Source organism: Calliphora vicina, chromosome 2, assembly GCF_958450345.1.
Source record: "Calliphora vicina chromosome 2, idCalVici1.1, whole genome shotgun sequence".
NCBI classification, from domain to species: domain Eukaryota; kingdom Metazoa; phylum Arthropoda; class Insecta; order Diptera; family Calliphoridae; genus Calliphora; species Calliphora vicina.
In genome coordinates, this window is record NC_088781.1 from 1,051,455 (window position 1) to 1,074,575 (window position 23,121).

A 23,121-nucleotide genomic window follows, 5' to 3' on the forward strand; every position below is an offset into this window, starting at 1 on the left:
TTTTCTGCTTTAATAATGTTTTTGTGTACTTAACAAATTATATAAATCTGTAAAAAAATGTCGATGACATTGCTTTACCGTTACTTTATAAGTATCTAAATAAGTTAACATAACGCATTTGCTAGACGTAATACCATTATAGTTTAATGTGTAAAAATGTGTTTTGTTATTTTCAAGAGTTATTATATGTAAAATGTTAAGGAAGACTTTCAAAGGAAAAATCCAAAAAAATCATTAAAATCGGTAGAGCTGTTTGGCTGTACAAACTTAATGTAGATAGTACAGTTGACCAGCATAAGGAGAACATGAATTATGCACTTTCTCTGGTGTTATACCAGCTACTGATTATGATTTTTGTTTCTTCTGTTTTGTAATTTTTATGAACTTCGTTGGCATTCGTGTTTTTTAAATAAACATTCGTGTTCATCTCTGAGTGCCGGCCACTGTTGTGGTTTTGGATATCAGCGAACGTATGCATGTCTACATTCAGTATTTGAAGACTTTTTTGAAAATTTCTTATTCGAAGCAGTTGAAAAGTAATTTAAATTAAACAAAAAATAAACTCTGAACAAAGAGTCGAAAAGTTAGTTACTGGTTTTTCAGAGTTTAATTTTTATAATGAATACGGCTGAGTATCTATTTAGCCAATGAATTTGAAATTTATCAAAATAATTAATTCAAAACTACTTCATTACCGCAATTCTATAACTTTTTAACGACAAAATTTTGTCGTTAAGTAATCAAAATTCGTTAGTTAACAATATTTATCGTTAAGAGATATTCCGAATTAAATTTTACCGATTATTTTCGTTAAAAATAGTCGGTAGATAACGAAATTTGTCGGTAGGTTAACGACAAATAAAATGTTGTAGTTAAGCCATAACGATAATTGTTTAGGAGTTAGCTTTGTAACATAAATATTAGAAATAAGTTGTTTTTTGAAAGTACGGTTGGTCAACTTTTTTGTGTTTGTTAGATACGGACTGATTTGGGTTTTTAATATAAAAATTAACATGCTTTAATTATATTTTTAAGATAAATTTGGACATATATTTGGCCAATTCACAAGGTCTCTTATCAGTCATATTGTCATAATGTCCTAACATATCTCGTCTCGGCGGCACGGCTTAACCGACTCTTAGGCATTCGGCACAGGTCTCTGCTGGCTGGTTACGATAACACAATAAACGTAGCATACATAGTAGTATTATTTTAGGAATTTTTTTTAGCTTGAAAAGCAATAAAAACCACTGTGAAATATTAGGACATTATGAGACCTTGTGAATTGACCATTTATATTTATTTTGAAAAGCAATACAAACCACTGTGAAATATTAGGACAATATGACATGATAAGATACGTTGTGAATTGACCAATTATATTAATTTTAGAAAATAATATTCGAATTTTAAGAGCAACTTTTATTTGGGGCATAATATCCATAATTAACACATTTCTGGAGTGTATAATGTTTATCCCTATATTCAATTTCCATTTTTGGCGATGTGATACGATTATAAACTTATATAAAAGTTATAAAATCGTTTTTAAGACAGTATTCTAAGAAGGAAATTCATCTGAATTTATCGACTGTCCTTATAACAACACATATCTAAATTCTGAATTAATGATCATTTGTGGTGGCATAGAAATATGTATTACACTGGGTTACTTTTATTTTTAGAAAAAAACTCTTGTTCTTTTGTTTCCAGTAGGTTTCGCGAACATATTTGGGTGAGCTGATGCTTGATTTTTATATATAAATGCGATTATTTATTCAGACGACTACGAATTTATCTGCAAACACGAAAAAATAATAAATATTTTTATGATTTTTTAATTTTAAAAATATTGACATTTATATTTTTAACTATATTCGTCGTTAAAATTTATTACCGAGAGATATCGTTAACTTCAAATAGTGAATATTAAATTCGTTAAAGCAACCGATAGTTTTCGTTACTTAACGACATCGGTAGGAAAGTATAAAAAGTTACAGAATTGCGGTACACATATTCCTGTATACAATTTATTTCAGAAAATAGTAAGAGGATAAAAAAAGACATTTAAAGAAATGAACGTGACCACTAACACATTGATATTTCAGGTGCGCTATTATCTATCAAATGTTCGTACAGAAGATATGTAAGATCAAATTAACATTTAGTAAAAATAGTCCTTACGGTTATTTCGTCAAAGATTTGAACACTGTGAATGCCTCTTTAGTTCAGTGATGCATTTCCGAAAAGGCCCTAAGTCACGTCGACGGCGCTAAAATGGTATTTGCGAAGTCAATATCGATAACAATTGTTAACTATTGACAGCAATTTGCAATTTCCCAACGACTCATACAAAAATTAAAAATAGTTGCGATTAGAGAAATTAACAAGAATAAAATCAACAATGGAAAGCAATTTGAAACCGTAATGGCAGAACGTAGAGCTACAATTTATTTACAAATTTAGTACATTTTGTTATACACAGAAAAAATAAATTCATAATTGGAATGAATTTTGAAATAAATATTTTTAATCGAACATGACTTTTTTCCCCAAACTATTTCATTCAGAATAAGAACATGTTCATAAATACATATTATAAAATTGTACATGACGGAAATTTTAGCTTTTTTCACATACATTTTTTGATATTTTATAATAAATAGCATTACAATTGCATTACGCAATGATTTAGTTCAAATATTTCTGTAAAATAGAAAATTTCAAAAATTTTTAAACAACATAAAAATATAAATGAAAATTGAAATACATATTTTTTTCAAGCCTCCTAGATTTTAAATGAAAACAAAAAACATGTAAAAAATCATACAATTTAAGAAATTATTTATAAATGTTATGAATTGAAATCAATGAAATCAAATCATACTATTTATGTTGAAACTTTTTTCTGTGTAATTACAATATCTAAATTATTTTTCGATACGATAGTTCATTCAATCACGAATGCGATAATTCGGCCCCAGTTATATTGACACTTTTCAAATCACTTAAAAAATTTTGATAAACAAAATAAAAAAATGATCCAGCCACGTACTACCACAGTGTAAAAAATTATTTCGCCCGGCCGAGTGCTGGCTGCATATGAAATTTTTACTAGCGAAGCCGGTGTTCGAAATATTCAAATCATAGCTTCTTTTCATTACATTGAAGCTTAAGGATTTGTTTGTTTCACTGGAATCCAATAGAAAAAGGCATTTTTGTATAGTTTGTATAGAAAAAAATTAAAAAATGGCGGCTAAAACCGTCTTTTTGAATCCAGTCAACTGTAATAAAAAGCCCCCTAAAGTATGCAGTACAAATTTAGATATTTTATTTGCAAATAAATAAGAACAGACAGGTGTATGTGGGTTGGAGAGACTTGAAGAACTAACATTAGTAAATAGTAATAAATAAAAATGAACAGCTGTCACTAAATGCATAGGGATGATACTTATTTCTTTTAAATTATCCATAACAAGTGGACATCAACACAACATTGTTAGTAAATACCGATGATGTCGATGTCGACTCGAAGTGACAACGACAAAGTGATGTCGACGTCGACAACGACAACGACATACATAATAAGGGTGATTAGCTTTTGATCAAAAACCACATACATACATACATACATACGTATCTCAACTGATTTTTAGAATGACGAACGTTATTAACGTTATATTGTATTTATTTTAATATTTAGTCAGTCATTGTGGTGATGAAATACAAATAGCCAGCAATGATTTAATTTTTTTAAATCAAGTGAAATACGTTTAAATTAAATAAACTCTAATTTTAGTAATGGCAACTCATTACTTAGTAATGAATCAGTATTTGTTTTGGGTTCTACCTCAACCACTTGACTCATAATTTCAAGAGGCAAATAAGCAGTTCAATCACTTCAAATTGCAAAAATGGTCTTTCAGAATGTGCCATATATTTTTAATTAAACTTATAATTTGAAAATATAATTTAAAAAAAAATTATATATTGTTGTTTTTTTTTTCTAAACTAAGTGTATTTTCTTTAATGACAATTATTAATAGTTTTTGTTTTTAACTTAAAAACAAACAAAAAAAATAATTATTTAAAAAATTAATTAACACACGCATACATATAAATTAAACTAAACTAAACTAAACAAAATAATAATAATACGTAATAATAATATGTAATAATAATAAAAAATTATAACTATAATAATGATAATGATAATTAAAATAAATTGTACATATTTCTGTTGTTGTTTATATTCGTATTAATGTTTAATTAAATTAACAATTAAATAAACAAAACCCTCTCATCTTCTAACGAGAAGTGTTAGAAATTTTCAATAGTCAAATTACAAAATGATTATTTTAATAGTCAAAACAAATACATATAAAATAAAGATAATTTCGAGTTAAATTCTTAGAGTTTTAAAGTTATTGTTGTTTTTGTTGGTTGGTTTTTTCCTTAAACTTATTTCAATTCAGTTCTTTGTCCCGCTCTTAATTTTGCTCTCGCATTTAAATATTCAGGATTCACGTATTGTTTATCGTCATCATTTTCAGATTCGGATTGTAGGCGGGCACGTTCATACTTTTGAGCTCTTTCCATTATCACACGATTCAGTTCGCTTTTAAGGCCAAAGGTGGGTGAGTGTTGAGTCTGTTGCGGATTATTATCCTGCTGATGATGCTGCTGTTGTTTTTCTCTTTGTTTCTCGTAAGCTTTTTGCAGTTCTGTTTTTTGATTTAGCACGCTGATGCCCCTGGGAGAGAGAGAGAGAGGGTGAAGAAATGGGGAAATTATTAGCCTAGTAACGACAAATTTGCATAAATTTGTGGTAAATTCGAAATTTTTGAAATCACTTGAGTTTGAATTTGTAGATATACAGGACTGTCACAGAATTCCATTCCGATCGAGAGTGGAATTAATTCCGTATTTCGCTTCTTCAGAAAAAGTAAAACGAAAATTTCTGTTGAAATGAAACCATTTTCAGTTTTAAAAATCGAATTTATATTTCTTGTAATGTAATTATTTGTTTTTCTAAAATGTTTAATTAATTTCTGTAACAAATACTTCACTTTTATTCTAATATACAATAACAAGCGCTGTCAAATTAAAACCGGAAATACAGAATTATTTAATATTTTTGGAATTGTAAATTACACGGAATCTGAAAAACCTAAAACGAAATTGATCGGAATAAAAAGTACGGAATTGAAACCATTTCGAACAAAATGTGGGACAGGCTTATTTAACATTTGCATTTTAATATCTCAATTAATTATTTCTTTAGTTTTCACTCTTTATTTGTACACGTACTTGCACTTAAATTGAAATCTACTTACATTTTCGTATTGAATTTTAATTCTCGATGCAATTGTTTACGATCGGTTGACTGCAGACATGGATTTATCAATTTCTTTGGTAAAATCAAACCGTTCGCATCTGTTTGTACTCCCGGCGGTGGTGGTGGTGGCGTTGGCATCATCATTGTTGTTGCTTTTATTTGACAACCGTTCTCTAGCTCGTCCGTATCAATTCTACTTTGACTGCCAAAGTTCTGTGCGGCCAAAGCGTCTTCTCCGCAGTCTGTTCTTTGCTCGCAATCTGCAAAAAAAAATAAACGAAGAGAATAAATTTAAAAGAAATTAACAAAAAATAACAAAAAATAATAATAAAATGACAAATGATTTTTAATTTCTGTGGTTGATCGTTCTTTTCTTAAAATGTATTTTTACTGATTTCACAAAACTGTAAAAATACTTTGCGAACAAACAATAAAAAAGATCAAAAGAAGTTGAATTTATGGTGTTTTAGTGGAATCTTTATAAACAAGAATTTAACAATAAGTGTAAAAGTTTGTTATGAATCTATGAACTTTTGTTTATGAAGATTTTTATGTTATTTTCTGTTTATAGAATTGATTTAAACTGAATGATTGTTAAGTATTTTAAATAGCCTGCCTGCCTGCCTGGCTGTCACTGCTTGAAGCTAGTGAGAGTGTCAGTATAATGGGCTGTTTTTTAAACCATCCATTATGTTTTGAAATAAAAATTTATGTTTATTGTAGTTAATTCATTTATTTCTTTATGGCAAAGGTTATTTAGTTTGGGAATAGAGAAATATAGGTCTTTCCATATTATCACCAATTAAATTTATTTTCATCAATAATTTGTAAAAAAAAAAACAAAGTGCCCTTATATTTTGTGAGTAAAGGAAAAAATAACATCTTCATTTAAATTAATTAAAACTATACAAGAAATGAATATTTAGTTAGATAGAATATTATGTAAAAAATACTGTTAAATTGTATGCATTTTTATTTTCCCCTCCAATTGCATTTAATTAGTCTTAATTGATAAGTGCATTCTGGAATTTAAGAAAACGAAAAACAAACTAAATTAAGTAATATACGGGTGTTACATTTGGTCCCCTTTCAAATATTCATTTTTTTTTTGGAAAATTTTCATAATTAGTAAACATGTATTTATAAATTGAAGAAGAAGTAATGGCTAAAGTCACAAATTAAACTAAACCTACAAATAAAACTATTTTTTTAGAATTAAATTCAATAGTTCGAGAGGTTAAAAAATAACTCTTAAGTGACTTACATAGCGATCGCTGAAATGTAAAACCACATAAATAGACAAGAGACAAAATAAAAAATTGATATTACTACTGGATGGAGCCACCGGAATTGTGGTTACAATCGGGAAACTCAGCAGGTCGGACCAGTTATAGAAACATTCTCATTACTTGAGAGACTTCAGCTTATGTGAAAATATATTTGGGGGATTGAAAAGGTCTCCTATTAAGTCATATTGTCATAATGCATTATGACAATATGGCCTAATAACATCAATATCAATGAGAACCAAACACAGTTCTGGGACACGAACATTATTTTTTCAAAACTGAACACAAACACCAATTAAACTCTCGACAATGAGTTTAAAATAAAGTACACATTTCATTCGGCAGGTTTGTGTCGCTTTTTTATTTTAAAACCATTTCATTTAAAGTATGTCCTGTTTTGGTTGACTACATATTTATGTATACACGGTGTGTATTGCAATCGTATTATAACATTTCTTCATATGTAATCATGTCCTTAACGTGTGATCCAACTTAGCGTTTTATACATGTCGGAGTATTTATTTCCATTTAGGGGTTTTGTAAAAAATTAAATTTTATTATTTATTTATGGTTTTAAAGCAAAAATATAGTTTTAATTACTATTAAGTGCTATTTTTACTGTTTACATGCGTTTGCTGATCCAAATCATTATATTATTAGCCTTTTGTTCTTTGAGATTTAACAGCAATTTTAGCTTTTTGGGACATTAATAATCAGAATATTCGCATCCTCTTTTTCATATTTTTTTGGATTGAGAGTAAATTTGTGTTTACTCTCTCAATTACAGTTACTGAATACTCGAACACATCTATTATATATTTAGCCAAAAAATGGACGTATGTACTATTATTTTTGCTTTAGATTTATCATCAATTCATACTCAGTTTTTCTCTGTATGTTAGGGTGTCATATCATGTCCAAAGATTGAGATCTTAATTGATAATAAACATTATCATTAAAATTTTATTATTGACATTATTATCTGTTCGCGATCATTCGTTCAGTCATGATGTTATTGTTGCTGCTGTTGTAAATATTACTGTCAATAAATGTTTGAAATGAGGAAAACAAAAGCTTCTGGAGCAAAATCAAGAGCATTTTCCGTCTCTTTTGCTAACTCAGCATTTTTAATAGAAGTTGTGGTGGAAAAGACAACAAATCTATATATATAATAAAAATTAAATGGTCCATGTATGTAATGTCATCACGTGAGAACGGCTAGAGCGATTTGGCTGATTTTTTTTTATTCGATTCGAAATTTTCAGGAGCTGGTTTGTAAAGAAAAAAAATTTAAAAACTCCGGGTAAAACTCGGAAATTCTTTTTTTTTGAGTCCAGTCAACTGGCCCTAAGATATAGCCAATTTTTATTTTACACGCTTTTGCATTAGGTTCTCTTTTTGGATCATATACAAAGAGATTACTGTTAGCAAGTTGTTTTTGTAGTATTCGACATATCTAAAAAACTAAAAAAAGATCGAGCAAAATTAAAAAAAATAAATAAACCTAAATAACTCTTGACCTAAAAGTGATAGCCTACATGTGTATGAACGTTTTTTGTAGATCTTCTCTAGGACTATTTATATTTTAAATATCAGCTCAGTCGGATTATAAATAGATTTTTGGCGATTTTTTTAAAAAAATGTGAGACCCAAGGTGGCGTGTAATTTTGCTAATTAAGCGTAAAGAGTTTTATCTACAACTTTGGTATCTTTGGTGAACCCCACTGAAGTTTTCCGGCAAACATTTTCGTCGAACATTTTAGTCCTTAAATGTCCTTTTGAAAGGACTTTTTTTGAATTTCTCGAAAAAGGGTCATTCATGTTGACCCATAAGGTGAGGAGCTAGATGGTTAAAAGCTTCCACAAAAATTATCTCCATTAAATTCCACAATATAACTCTGACAATAAAAAATTTACAAAATTTTGTTCAGTTAGTATACTGCTCCCTTCTATCAAAAAATTAAAACTTTGACCCACTGTAAAAAAAAATTCATACCAGGTGGACTCTAAGTGATCTACTCAACATGCCCTTTCAGAATTATAGGATCGCTATTCTGTTCCAATCAAAAAGTCTCAATTTGTTGGACAGTGTTATTTGTCAACAATGCCTTTTTATTATAAATATGGTTTTTAATTTCCCGAACTTTTTTTATTCCCGGGAATCGGGAAATTTTGTTCAACATTACCGGGTTCCGAAATATATAATGATACTGTAAATTAGGAATATTATAGCCAAATTTCATATAAAAATTTAGTATTATAATTATTAAATATCATAGCTTCGAATTAATTAATAAAATTTGTGCATAATTCACTAAAATCACTAAATTCAAAAAAATCCGTAATTAATAAAATGTCAGCCTTTCATTCCATAAATCCATTCATAATATTTAATTTTTTAGATTCATTCCAAAGCCTTTGTTTAAACTGAATTAATTTTAAAGTTAATTAATAAGAGAATTTATTCAAACTTCGAATGATTAAATATTTGTTAAATCAAATCATTTACAAAATTAATTGAAAAAATTGTCTTAAGCCTTTTTGTACTAGATTTGAATTTAAGAAAAATTTAATCATTTAATAAATTTTTGAAACTATTTTGTTATGGATTTGAAGAAGAAATTTAAAGAAATTAGAATGATTCAATAAGAGATTAATTCTATAAATAATGAACTCACTTTTTAAATTTTCATACGAAAAACCCTAAATAAATAATAGTAATAATAAGCGGTCAATTATTGCCGAGATATAAGCAAAAAACTGTAAAAAACTTTTCACTGTATTTTGGTGAAAAATAGAGTTCTAACTTGTTTTCTATGTATTTTCGTCAGTTTTTAATTCCCGGGATTCCCAACTAAAAATCCCGGGAATCGGGTAGTGAAAAATTGGTAAAATTCCCGGGAAATTTGTACCGGGAATTCCCGCGAGAAAAACCCTAATTATAAATAATAATTTAAGATACATTCACAATAATAATTTATTTGATATTACATGATTTTTATAAGACCAAATAACATAAAAATTACTTCCTACACACAAAATAATCCATAGGTTATATTTCCTAAAAATGTAGTATAAATTTAACTAAGTGCAAGGGTAGAATGGCATTTACAAAGTTTTTTAGTTAATATAACAAACATTTTAGATAATTTCTTTGTTCGAAAAATCAACAAAAAAATTTGTTAAAATACCTTAAAAACTTTTAAAAATTAACAATGATGGCAATGTTAATTCATATTTTAATTTTTGGTAAATCAACGATAAAATGAATGTAACGAATGTTATCTTTCTTATATTAATTACCATTTTATTGGGCAAATTTAACAATAATAACAATAAAATTGTGTTGTATAGTGTATAATATTTATTAAATTATAGGTATTAAAAAAGTATATTTTAGATATTATGATCTGATAGAAGAACAGGACCTATTTGTTTTTCAGATATTCAGCATTATTGTCTTTGATTGTAGCAATTTTTAATGACAACTCTCCTGTCTTATTATTCAACAGCAAATGAACCAGAGTAATGAGACAAGTTTCTTCTTTACCAGCATATCAGCACATTTATATCTTGTTTTATCGGTGGTTGATCACTGCTAGAACTGTGGATGTATTGCTTGATGTGATTGCTAACATTAACGGTTTCTTGTGTTATTTTGCTAAAAAATAATTTATTTATATTAATATTTTTGTTATTTAAATTAATTTAAACACACACATACCTTTTTCCAGAAAAGAATAATTTCAATTGTCAATAAAAGAAAAAGAAAACATTATACAAATAAATTCGAAGATGATACCTTATTCCAATTGTTATATTAACATAGATTTTAGGTAAAATGTATTGTAAAAGTTACATATTGGCTTAGATAATAAAACTTTGTTTTTTATTTTCATATAAAAAGAAATTACCTATGCAAGCTTAGTTAATAATACCTCGACTAATTTTTTGTGTGTACAGTGGTGATCTTTTAAAAATGAAATGGTCACAGTAATTTCGACATAGAGTTGAGCGCATCTTTAGACGATCAGTTTGCAAGCTGCTTTAAATGTTTTTCTTTTAAGTTTTGTCATTTTCAATATAAAATATTGCTGGTGAACATCACAGATAATTGCAAAAATCCTCCAATTTTTCGATGTGTTTTAAACGAATGGAGTAATGGATTATACTGTTATAGGGTATAGTTTTAAAAATTAAAACTCAACAAAAAACTTGAACAATTTTCGAAGTAAAAAAGTGAAAAGAGAAGCAAGTAGTTTGAGTTGTCAGTTTTGTATATAAAAGACATATATTTTTCATTGTTGGTTGTCTCATTGATATTGCTGTCTTAATAACTTTAAGAATGTTTTTTTTTTCATTATTAGTTGTTGCTGTTGTCATTGTTTGTTTACAAGAGGTTATTATGTCAATTTTATCAGGGGTATTTAAGAAAATATTTTTTTTCGTTTTTCAGTGTGAGTTTTTTTAGTCTTTTGTTGCCGGTGGCTGCTTCTGTTTGGCGAAGTGCTGTTGGTGGCATAAAGCACTGAAAAGAGGAAAAACCACTTTCTTCTTAAGTTGTCATTACATATTTTTGTTTTTGTTGAGCTTGCCTTGCTTTATATTTAATTTAATATTTTTCACGTTGTTTATTTATGGGTTTTTTGTGTATTTTGTTTGTTAATTCAAAACATTTGTAAATACTTTCGAGTTTCGATTGTGTTCAAAAGTATAATTTTGCTAAATTGTCATATTAACCCCAATTCTAAGGCTTAAGTCGTTAACTTATAAACGAAACAAATGCTATGTATATTAGGGTGTCCCAAAAAAAATTTTTGTTGGGGCTCAAGCTTAATTTGAAAGCTTATAGGGTATAGTATTTTTGAGATTTTTTTCAGATTTTTCGGAAGAGGTTTAGAGGTCGATCAAGTCGAGTGTTTGTCGACCTTTTTTGAGTTTTATTCATAACTTTTTCAAGACCCACGATTTTCATTACTTTTGAGGACACAGTTTAAAAGAAAAATGTCCATGATTTATTTTTGTGTGCAAACATTTTTTATTTTTGCAATAATTGGCTCATTAAGGTGCCCTACATTACAATTTTTCGAAATGTTTCCATAAATTTTGTAAATAAGGCTTTATAACTTTTAAAATTTGTATGAAAATTAAAAAAACTAACATTGCAGTTTGAAAGATCAATTAATTCTTAATAATTTATGGACAACAATTTTCTTTTAACAGTTTTCTTTTAAAATGTACCAACATTTTTAAGAGATTTGTGCTCGTTAAAATGATTTTGGGAAGTGGGCTTTGTATGGGAGCTATGACTAATTATGGACCGATCGTTATACAATTTGGTGACATGACTTTTGTATATATATAACATATGTGGATAAAATTTATTTTTATTTGAAAACGAATATTTTTAAGAGATTTATGCTAGTTAAAGTGATTTTCGGAAGTGGACCTTATATGGGAGCTATGACTAATTATGGACCGATCGTCACAAAATTTGGTAAGCGCGAGTTTAGTTTATATAAAACTTATTTGTGCTCAATTTGGTTTAGATATCTTTATAACTAAGATATTTATGAGAGCTTATCTATTTTTAGATAGGGCAATCGTATGGGGGCTAGTAGAAATAATGGACCGATTCCATCCAACTTCAATATGATTCTTTCATGTGTCAATAAAAAAGCTTGTACCAAATTTTAGCTTTGAAGGGTATAAAATCATTTTGTGTACATAAAAGCTTTCGTTTTCTTTATATAACTCAGGAATGGTAAAAGCAAATTCAAAAATTGTTGTCTCTAAATTATTAAGAATTAATTGGCCTCTCAAACTGCATTATTAGTTTTTTCATTTTCATAAAAATTTTAAAAGTTATAAAGCCTTATTTACAAAATTTATGGAAAATTTCGAAAATTTATAATGTAGGGCACCTTAATCAGCCAATTCATTACAAAAACTAAAAATTTTTGCACACAAAAATAAAGCATGGACATTTTTCTTTTAAACTGTGTCCTCAAAAGTAATGAAAATCGTGGGTCTTGACAAAGTTATGAATAAAACTCAAAAAAGGCCGACAAACCCGTTTTTTGGCAAAAACTCGACTTGAGCGACCTCTAAAGCTCTTCCGAAAAATCTGAAAAAAAATCTCAAAAATACTCTACCCTATAAACTTTCAAATTATGCTTGAGCACCCATGAAAATAAGAAAAAAAACTTTTTTTGGGACACACTAATGTATATGTATGTAGCTTTACATTACGGCTAATTGATGTTTTCTTTTTAACTACTTTTAAGTTTTTTTGTTGTTGTTGCTTGTAGTTGTTGCATTCGACTTTAAGACGTCTGTAATGCAAATATTTTTCTGTAGTTTTGGGTCTTGGGGGGTTAATGACAATTAATTAATTTATGTTCTTGAAATTCTTAATCCAATTTTTCCAGTAAGCGAATTCGATCTTTGAAAATAAATTTTCTTTTGCATAAGATGGATGACGCGCAAATGCCGAACTGTAGTATTGCTGGTAATTAATTATAGAATTTATTTATTCGAAAATAAGTATAGGACCTAATTTTGTGTGATATTTATGTATATGGAAGTGATATTTACATGTATGTATATGGAAAGCAAAAACAAAATTTCAAAAATTTTAAAAATTTGTTTCATATACATATGTAGTATGTATGTATAAAATTTTCAAATTATGAAAGGCTTGTATCAGGATGCACTAAGTAAGGTGAAATCAACAACACAGCTGATTTTTATTTATCTATTTAGAAAGTGCTTGTGTTTTGTCAAACTGAATTTGTTTTGAAAAATAATAAATTTTATTTTCAAAGAAAAAAAAAATTTAAATCAAAAAACATGAATGAAGATGTGAATAAAAAGATTTCATATAATGAAATTTGGATAAAGCACTATTAAACCGTTGTTCTTTTTCAAAAATAATTTAAATTTAACGGCCGTTTTTTAGTTAAATGCAAAAATAAAATTTGTTTATTTTTTATTTGACAAATTCAATTTTGACAAAACCTATGCTCTTGTCAGCATGAAATATTGTGTTTGTTGTGTTTGTTGTCGAAACGCTCTCACCTTACTTATTACATCATGGCTTGTATTTTGGTGCCTTTGTTCTGTTAAGAATTTCTATATAATACTATGTTCACATTTGCAGAGTTAATCATCTCAAACGTGATTAAGCTCTAATCACTTCAAAATCGAGATGATTATCCATACATTTAAATGATTTGTTAATCACTTCAAATTGACATGATTAAATCTTAATCACTTCATTAATCACGTAGGATCAACTGAACATACCTCAAACTGATGATGATGTAGCATCGGCCACCTTTTAGTGTAGTACCGATAAATAAATTTTGACAGAAGTTTTTTTTTTTTCTTTAAAAAACTTTAAATAAAACATCAATGTTCACAATTTCATTATTAAAAAATTTAAAATAATTTGCTGATATCTTTAATAAAGTATTTATTTCCATATTTAATGCCTTAAAGAAATATAAATTTGTTTGTTGTTTTTTTATTTGTCAACTTAATCATTTTAGTGTCAACTTAATCATCTCAAATGTAATGTGAACGGCTTTGATTAACTTAATCAACATTTTGCTTAAACGCGTTTAAAAGCCCAAGTGTGAACATAGCATAAAACTAAAACAAATTTTTAAAATTTTTTAAATTTTGTTTTTGCTTTCCATATACATATGTAAATATCACTTTGTGACGTGATTTACAAAATTAGGGCCATAAATAAAAATGATTTTTTTTTAACTAAGTCTGCTTTTACACAGGGCAAGTTTTCTTGCCGCAAGTCTGAGTTTATAGGGGAGTGACAAGAAGAATGAAGAGGGGTACACACTTGCTTGTACTGGCAAGTCTCTTCAATTAATTTTTGTTTTCTCATTTTCAATATGGCGTCTATTAGGTTTTGACATACAAAATTCAACACTGGCTTGCTGTGTGTAAACAGACGAGCAAGTTTATAAGGGAATCGAAGAGGCTTGCTTCAAGTAAACTTGCTGTGTGTAAAAGCAGACTAAGTGAAAATGATTCTATAACAAAAACAATTGTTTCAACGCAAATTTTTAAAATTTTAACTGCAATTAAAAGAACATTCTCTAGGTCTCATTCTGAATTTACTTTCCATTTAAATGCATGTTTATAATAAAAAGAACTAAAAATAATCCCGAAAAAACGCAAATTTTGTTAAATTCAAGTCGCAGTTAGATTCTTTATAAAATAAAGATGTTTGTGTGTTCTACACCATTTCCATCTGTATTTCAGAAATTTCTAATTAAATTTCAGAAATTTACAATTATATTTCTGAAATTTTAAGCTCCGAACTCTATATATCCTGCACACAGAAAATTAAAAATCCGATAATTTTTTTTATAGAATATGTATGTATGTGTTTTTATTAAAACAAAAATTAGAAATCTTGTGGTTTTTTCTTAGATATATTTTACAAAGTATTTTTGACAAATGTCAGCATTCCTAAAAACAATAGAGAATGTATTAGAATATTTCAATAGGGAATCCTATTTTTAGATAAATTCAATACTTCGCTTTCGGTTTGACTATGGAAAATCTGGAAAATCCAAGGTGACTGCCATTCATCATATCGCTGGCTTAACATGCAAAGGCTTTAAGTCCATATTTTAAAATTTTACAGGAGAGACAAAAAAACATTCAAACTTTTTTTTGCGTAAATATTTTTGAATTCTGTAAACGCAATTTTTTTTGTATTTTTCTTTGTTTTCTATGTGCGTAAAAGCAAAATGATCAAATAAGTATTTGCCGAGATAAAAGGTTTTTTGGACTTAGAGCTTTTTCTATTGCTTAGTTTGTATTTTTTTATGGACTTAAGTCTTTTTCTTACAACTTGTTTTTCATTTCTTATTTACTAGTTTTTATATCTGGATTACTAAGTCATTAATATAGACAATATGGGTGTCTAATGATAGAAATTTCAAAGTCCATTGTAACGATGTATATAAGACTATAGTAAGTTGGACCTGCAATGTTTCAAAATCAGGAAAAATATACTTTAACTCGATTTTTTTTTTCATCAAAAAAATTGTTTTTGTCATAAATTCTTTTTTTTAATTTTTTAAAAATTAAAAACAATTTTAGACCCAAGGACGAAGCCTATTGAAACTAGCTGAAATCGGTCCATTATTTCCCCTAGCTTCCATACAAATGTCCTCCCGAAATACTTTATACTATGGAAATCATATCACCTAATTTCATGCCGATCGGTTTATAATTAGTCATAGCTCCCATATAGGGCCCGCTTCCCAAAATCACTTTAACGAGCATAAGTCTCTTAAAAATGTTGGTATACACATAAAATGCAATGCAAATATAATTAGTCATAGCTCCCAAATAAGAAAAATAATTTTGCTCATTTACTTAGTGTAGGGTAGACAGACCATTTTTTCTTACTTGTTTTAATACATGACATTGAACAATTTGATAGAAATGGTTAAACTGTACTTTTTATAGGGACTTAGATAAATTGTGATAAATTGGACTAAGCGCTTTTTTTAAAAAGCGAGATAACTTTAACGAGCGGCTATTGTGCAGAGTATTATAAGGAAATTAATTTTGGTGATGTTGGAATCTAGATTTATTAGGTTGGAATTGTTTGGAGTCATCGAAGACCACACCGACATCAAGAGGCTGTGCACAATGTGCTGTATTATCGCCTCTCCTGTAGACTCTGTTCAATTATGAATTACAGAAAAAAACAAATAACTCAGGTTTCCATGAGGTGAGACTGTGATAAGAATCAGTGGTGGGTATTTCCATGGATACCTGTCTGTAAATCTTCCAGGCAGATATTTACTCCATCTTTAGTTGTGTTGTTGAGGTGGAGAGGGACTATTTATTATTGGGTTGAGTCGGAATTCGCTCGCCAATGAAACTCTGAAAACTATATTAGGATCGTGTAAAGAAAAGTGGCTCAAAATGTGGGACCCAGTGGATGTTCACCAAACAAAATAATTGGCTTCATAAAAACCCTGGTCATAAAAATAATTAACATTATTTATGTGCCCAAGAATGTGTTAGAAATAAAATTCAACAATTTGCTATTCAGGACCTATGAAACGTTTATATAGATAGGTATGTATTAAGAAACCAAATATAAAAATATAATTTCATATTTTTAAAAATTGATATTTTTTTTTTTGCAAACAAATTCTTACAACATATTTAGTTTAATGAATTTAATTTCACACTCACTTTCAAACATTTTGATGCGATTCCTAATGTCCGTTGAAATACTGGAACGATTCATAATTATTGCTTAGATTTTATATTATACTATTACTACTTTATTTGTTTTTAAATTATTTTTACAAATAAATGTATTTTTTTTATTTTTTATCTCAATTAGAAACACTTGATTGAAAATCAGTAACGAAATTGAAACACAATGAGAAACAAATCAATAGAAATCAACCAACACAATCTATAAAATAGAATGAACGAACAAAAGATCTAAATTAAATAGTTGATTTCTGTATTTGTTTGTTTGTTTTTTGATTGTTCAACGATGTGGCCACTTTCAATAAATTACAAACACTGAATTAAATACTCTTGTAACACATTTTTAATTCAATTTGGAAAATTCAACAACAGCAACAACAGCAACAACAACAACGAGAGCAAAACAAACAACGTAATTTTTTATTACAAGATTGTTTCGTGTCCGAAATATATAACAAAAAAAAAAAACTAAAATCCATTGGAAAAAAATCAATTGCAGAATAAAACGCCTGAGAACAACACTTCGAAGCTAAAATGTGTTATTGCGTTTTGTTTTTTCTTATTGTTGCAGCAATTGTTGTTGTATTTCTAATGCATTTTTTCTATAATTTTTTGTTAATAGATTTTGTTTTATTTCCTTTTAAAGCACGCGTCGCGTCATACGTTTTGTAACAACAAAATCTTGAATTTTTTAACGAATTTTTTTAAATTGTATTTGTACTTCACGGTTGCCAAATACGTGAACTTACACACATGTGTTTTCCAAAACAACTAGATTCTGTTGGAGAAAAAAAACAGACAGAAAAAACAACAACATCCACAAACAAATACAAAAACAACTGAACAACTCAGATATACTATCTATATCTGTACTGTGTAAATGCAGTGCAAAATGTAACAAAAACAACAATATGAATACAACCAAATATGCAGGCGGCATGCGCCAGGTAATACCAAAAATAACAAATTGCAACAACAACGACGACAACAACAAGAGAAACAGCTGCTGCAACAGCAATAGCAAAGACAACAGCAGCAACACTTTAACTAAAATATCCAGTCTTCTGACAGTCAGCCTCCTTCTCTCTGCTATTTCTGTTGAAATACCAGAAAACATGTAAATTTGTTTTTGGTACTTTTTGCCGTTAAATATGCAAAAGCCTCTCAGGAATTTGTCAAAGTACATATTTGGATAATGTTTAAAACTAGTTTATATGCCTATTCGCAATGCTTGTATGACTCCGTTCGTTAATATTTTTTTACTTCCAAAAATATTTTTAAAAAAATTTACCTTTCCAAGTATTTAAAAACATATTTTATAGAAAGAAATATATGTATTTAGTTATGTATTTACTTGTATGTATATGAGAACTACCATTTTATAATAGGCAAAAAATTCTATGTCGTGTCCTATTATCTTTTCTATATACACTAGGGCCAATTATTAAATTGAACCTCTTATTGGTTGACGAGAAGTTAGGCCACATACATATCCCACACATTTAGTTCGGAATGATTTCAATTCTGAACGATTTTGTTATAGCTTCTTCGCTAAAAATGTTATTTTCAGTTGGCAATGTTTTTATCAAATCAGAAATCAAGTTTTTTCTTAACGAACTTAAGTTTTTTTGAGGGAACAGATTTAACTGGATGCTTAAACATTTTACAATAAAATATGTATAACTTTTTGGATTTTTTATATTCATACTCTCTGTTATTTTGTTATAAAAGTTTCGGTTTCGGTATTCGGGCAAATTTTAATACATACTAGTATTATTTTTGTCCTAATCTGAAACCGAACATTTGGTCGGACTCTACAAATTTATTATGATTATTTATTTCACTTTATGAAATGCTATATTTCAAGGACCTCAAGGCCTAGGTATTAAAAGTTCATTATTTTGGTATAGTTTACAGTATGTGTAAAAAGTTTTATTAACATATAAATGAGTGTGGTCAAGCCAACCCATGTTTGATTTTATATGGTATTTCCCATATACCAAATAAGAAATTTTCAACTGAAAATGTAAATGTCGGTACTTGTCATAAGTTAGCTACAATCAAATCGAAAGCAGCCAAAGAATAAGAAATTTACTTGAAATTATTATTATTCCAAAAAGCCTAACTAATTAAATAACATTTCTATAATTTTTGCCACATTATTATTTATATAAAAGTAGCATTAACTCATTTATGGTTTAGTGCTTTAAAACTATTACATCCAACAGTACTTTTTACAACCAAAATTATTCTTAGAAATTCTGCTAAGAAATTGTAATGTTAAAAAGTATATAAAAAAGAAATAAAATAAAAGTAAAGCAAAAGTACCTTTTCTATTGTTTCAGTTTCAAGGTACCTTTACTTTTTTGTTTCGCTCTATCAAACCTATTTGCCACTAAATGCAACCAAAATAAGTGAGAAATCAATAAATTGTTGGCAACGAAAACCAGAACATAACAGCAGAACAACAAAAAATACTAGGAAACTCATTCCAAAAACTGCAAAAAAAAAAAACACTACACTACAAGTGTACAAGGTAAAACTACCATCAACACCACAACCACCAACACTGCCACCTAGATTCTTGCCACTTGAATACACACAATTTCCTTAGATTTGATAATATGGCACATTCTTACATCTACACAAAAAATGAAAAAAATAATTATGTTAGAGGCCCAACAGCCCCCACATTTGGTCGATTTTTGCTTGTGTTCAAGTTGTGTATGTTGTTGATTCATTTTGTTGTTGTAGTCTTTTTTAGCATTTCCTTTCTGTATTGACAAGAATAACACACAAAAAGTGTTTGTGCCTGCCTGCCTGCAAATGTGGGTGTTGCATGTTATGCAAAAAACATAATAACAACAAAACACATACAAATATAGAGGAAACAATACAAAATATAACAACAACAATAACACCATCAACAAAATGTTGCAGCACTCGAAAGCAGCAAAACTAAAATAATCGTTGATGACCTACATTTTGTCTAACCGACATAATCGGTTAATCTTTTTCCTATACTCATTCACTCACTCACTTACTCGGGGTATAAATGATACTCGAGTCGAGAATTCTCTATTATTGAGCCACACTACCGACCCCTTCTGACAAAGCTACAGATACATTCTCTACTACATATACATGATTTTTTTGTTTCTGCTTTTTAGTATAATCCTTTCATTATGAATGAATGAATGAATGAATGAATGGGATTTTCACTTTCCTTTTCCACCCAGACCCTGTGGGAAATGACTGAGATAGCGATGAATTAGAAAAAGAATATTAAGCACGTTTGGGCTGGTTGAGTTGTTGACATGATTAAATTAATGAATTTCTTATTTTTAATATTACATATTTAAATTACATACTTTTTCAAATACATAATATGTATGTAGTTTTATTAGTTTAAATTAAAAGTTTATATATTTACTGGTTGTATCAATATATCAAAATGCCTTCTATAGAATTCATAAATCAACATCTCTTATTTAGATAGACATCATGTTATCAATCAATCGCTATCGCTATCTTTCCATTACAAATTCCAAATATTGAAAAAATTTACCTTCACGATTTAAGGGTTAACGTTTTCCGATTTTAGTAAAACTTTCAGACTATATTTAAAATTTCCTGGACTATAATATTCTGAATAGCTTTTACTTAAAAATCATAACAGTAAAGAAATTCGGCTCATTCGCCAAAATATGGCCAATAAATTAGTTTTTCTCGAAAATCGCAAAATTTAAATCTCAGGTACCGAAAAACTATAGGAGGTATTGTCATACTTTTTCATTCATATTTTTATTCCCTACTATGTTCTCAATAAATCCCAATGTGATTATTAAAAAATTCTGAAATTTGTTTAACAAAATTTTTAAAAATTTGAAAATAGAGTTTTGAAACTGCCGTTAAAAAAATAATTTTTTTTTGGCTATACCTACGAATTGGTTAACGGTATTAAAAATAAGATTTTTTTAATATTTCTCAAAATATGTTAATTTTGATCCTATATTTCTTGTCTAGTGGCCTGAGACAAGTTAATTGCCTGGCGATTTTTTAATAACTTTAACATTTTATAACCAATTTTTGAGTTTTATATCTTATTAGAACGACAATTACGTACATTTCGATTATTTTAAATTAAATTGCAAAAGTAATTATTTAATGGGAAAATTTTTACAAAAACTGAAAAAATTGCATTTTTTTCCCCATGCACCTCAAAACTAAATCGCAAGTCGGCACGGGTTGCAATCATGATAGAAAGACAAAATTTCATATTTAGCTATAGTTTTATATATCGCACTCGTTCAACAATACTGTATTAACTCAAAATTTTTAAAAATTCATTTTTTGCAAGAAATCAACTAACAACATCAATATCTATCTACTGTAAAAATTTCAACGTATTCCGATTACTCTTTTATCTCGAAAACCACATTTGAGACCATTTTCGTGATAATTAGTGACTACCTTGTATCAACAAAAAGGTATTATTTTGAGTTAATACAAAAATTTAAATAGAAATACATCGTATATTCTCATAAAAAAATATATTATTTTGAATTGAGCCTTTATTCAAGTTAAAAATAATCAAATTGTTTTATTTAAATTTGGTTGTATTTATTTAATACAAAAAAATATCGAGAAGTTTCAGAAAAATGGTATTAACTCAAAAAATAGATGTATTTTGCAATAATTGCAAATATTTTAAAGAAAAACAATGTAAATATATTTTCAAATGTAATCACAAACAGTTTTTGGCCTCTACTGAACATTTTAAAATTTTGAGTATTGTTGAACGAGTGCGATATATAAAAAAAATAGAAGGTATGCGTTCCAAAATTCCAAAAAAAAACATTTTGGGACACTCTAATGTATATATGTATTTGGAAAAACTTTTTTACATTCAATAAACGAAAAAAATGGAAAAACTAATTTGAAATTTGCAAGGCTTTTACTTCAAATTAGCACAACAGAAATGCCCAAAATGTCCTTTAAATTAAACGTTGAAATGTAATCATTTGCAAGGCTTTTACTTTAAATTCCAAAAAAAAACATTTTGGGACACTCTAATGTATATATGTATTTGGAAAAACTTTTTTACATTCAATAAACGAAAAAAATGGAAAAACTAATTTGAAAAAGCCTTGCAAATTTCAAATTAGTTTTTCCATTTTTTTCGTTTATTGAATGTAAAAAAGTTTTTCCAAATACATATATACATTAGAGTGTCCCAAAATGTTTTTTTTGGAATTTAAAGTAAAAGCCTTGCAAAGGATTACATTTCAACGTTTAATTTAAAGGACATTTTTGGCATTTCTGTTGCTAATTTGATAAAGAAATGCTTTAGTCAAATTTATATATATATTGTTTGATTTTTTCTCTTACAAAATATATGAATAATCAAGTAAACAGCTGCTTAAGATATTGTTAAAGCTTATTTCGTGAAATATTTGAACAATATTAATGTACTTTAATATTTGTTAAACAAATTTCTGGATTTTTATTATGTGATGTACTGTATACGGATATCAAATGAAAGAGGATATTTTTGACTTTTAGAATATTTTCATGTTCAAATTATATGCAAAATATCCTTCATAAATTATATTCTTTAATATCGTCGAACTTTTCCTATAATTTATTCTATATTTTTAAGACATTATAATGGAGTAGTAGATCAGGGACATAACTGTAACCCGAATTTTTTTTTCACCAAAAAAAAAATTAAAATGACGAAAATTTTTTTTTAAAATCTAAAAAAAAAATTATTAAAAAAAAAAAAAAAATTATGATATAAAAAATACAAGGTAGTTTCATTTTCTCTTTATGTCAACCTAATTAAGCATTTGACAATAAAGGGGATTTGAAGTTTATGTCTAAAACAAAGCTACCATATTCATTAAACCTAATCCGATTTTTGCCTTTATTGAAGTATATTTAAAAATATTTTATTCAAAATATTATTGTGCGTTTATCCAAGGCATTGAGCAGCAACACAATTCTGGCCAAGGTTTCCAATTCCTGAGTATCGTTAATATAAGTATTTAGTTTGTGCTTGATTGTGGTTATATCTGCAACTAAATCACAAAGCTGTTTGCCGGCACAAACCTCTTGCACCTCTACGAATAAGAGAACAATTTTACGAATGTACAACCGTTTGTGTAATCTCTTAATAAGATTTGAGAGACAATTTCATTGGGACAACTCTCC

The 23,121-nt window shown here is 28.0% G+C and overlaps 1 protein-coding gene across 2 annotated transcripts; it reads right to left on the bottom strand.

Annotated features, from left to right (window-relative positions):
- Positions 1-3,917: 3,917 nt before the first annotated feature.
- On the bottom strand, positions 3,918-17,104 carry LOC135951724 (protein FAM107B). 2 transcript variants are annotated; one of them, XM_065501417.1, is made up of 3 exons: positions 16,879-17,104; positions 5,337-5,598; positions 3,918-4,744 (listed from the first exon to the last, which is right to left on the bottom strand). In XM_065501417.1, the coding sequence occupies exons 1-3, from the start codon at positions 16,931-16,933 to the stop codon at positions 4,462-4,464; spliced, it is 600 nt and encodes a 199-aa protein (XP_065357489.1). In that variant the 5' UTR covers positions 16,934-17,104; the 3' UTR covers positions 3,918-4,461. The 2 variants fall into 2 exon arrangements, with proteins under 2 accessions (XP_065357489.1, XP_065357488.1); XM_065501416.1 differs by having other exon boundaries at positions 3,918-4,753; positions 16,879-17,079.
- Between the last annotated feature and the right edge of the window lie 6,017 nt (positions 17,105-23,121).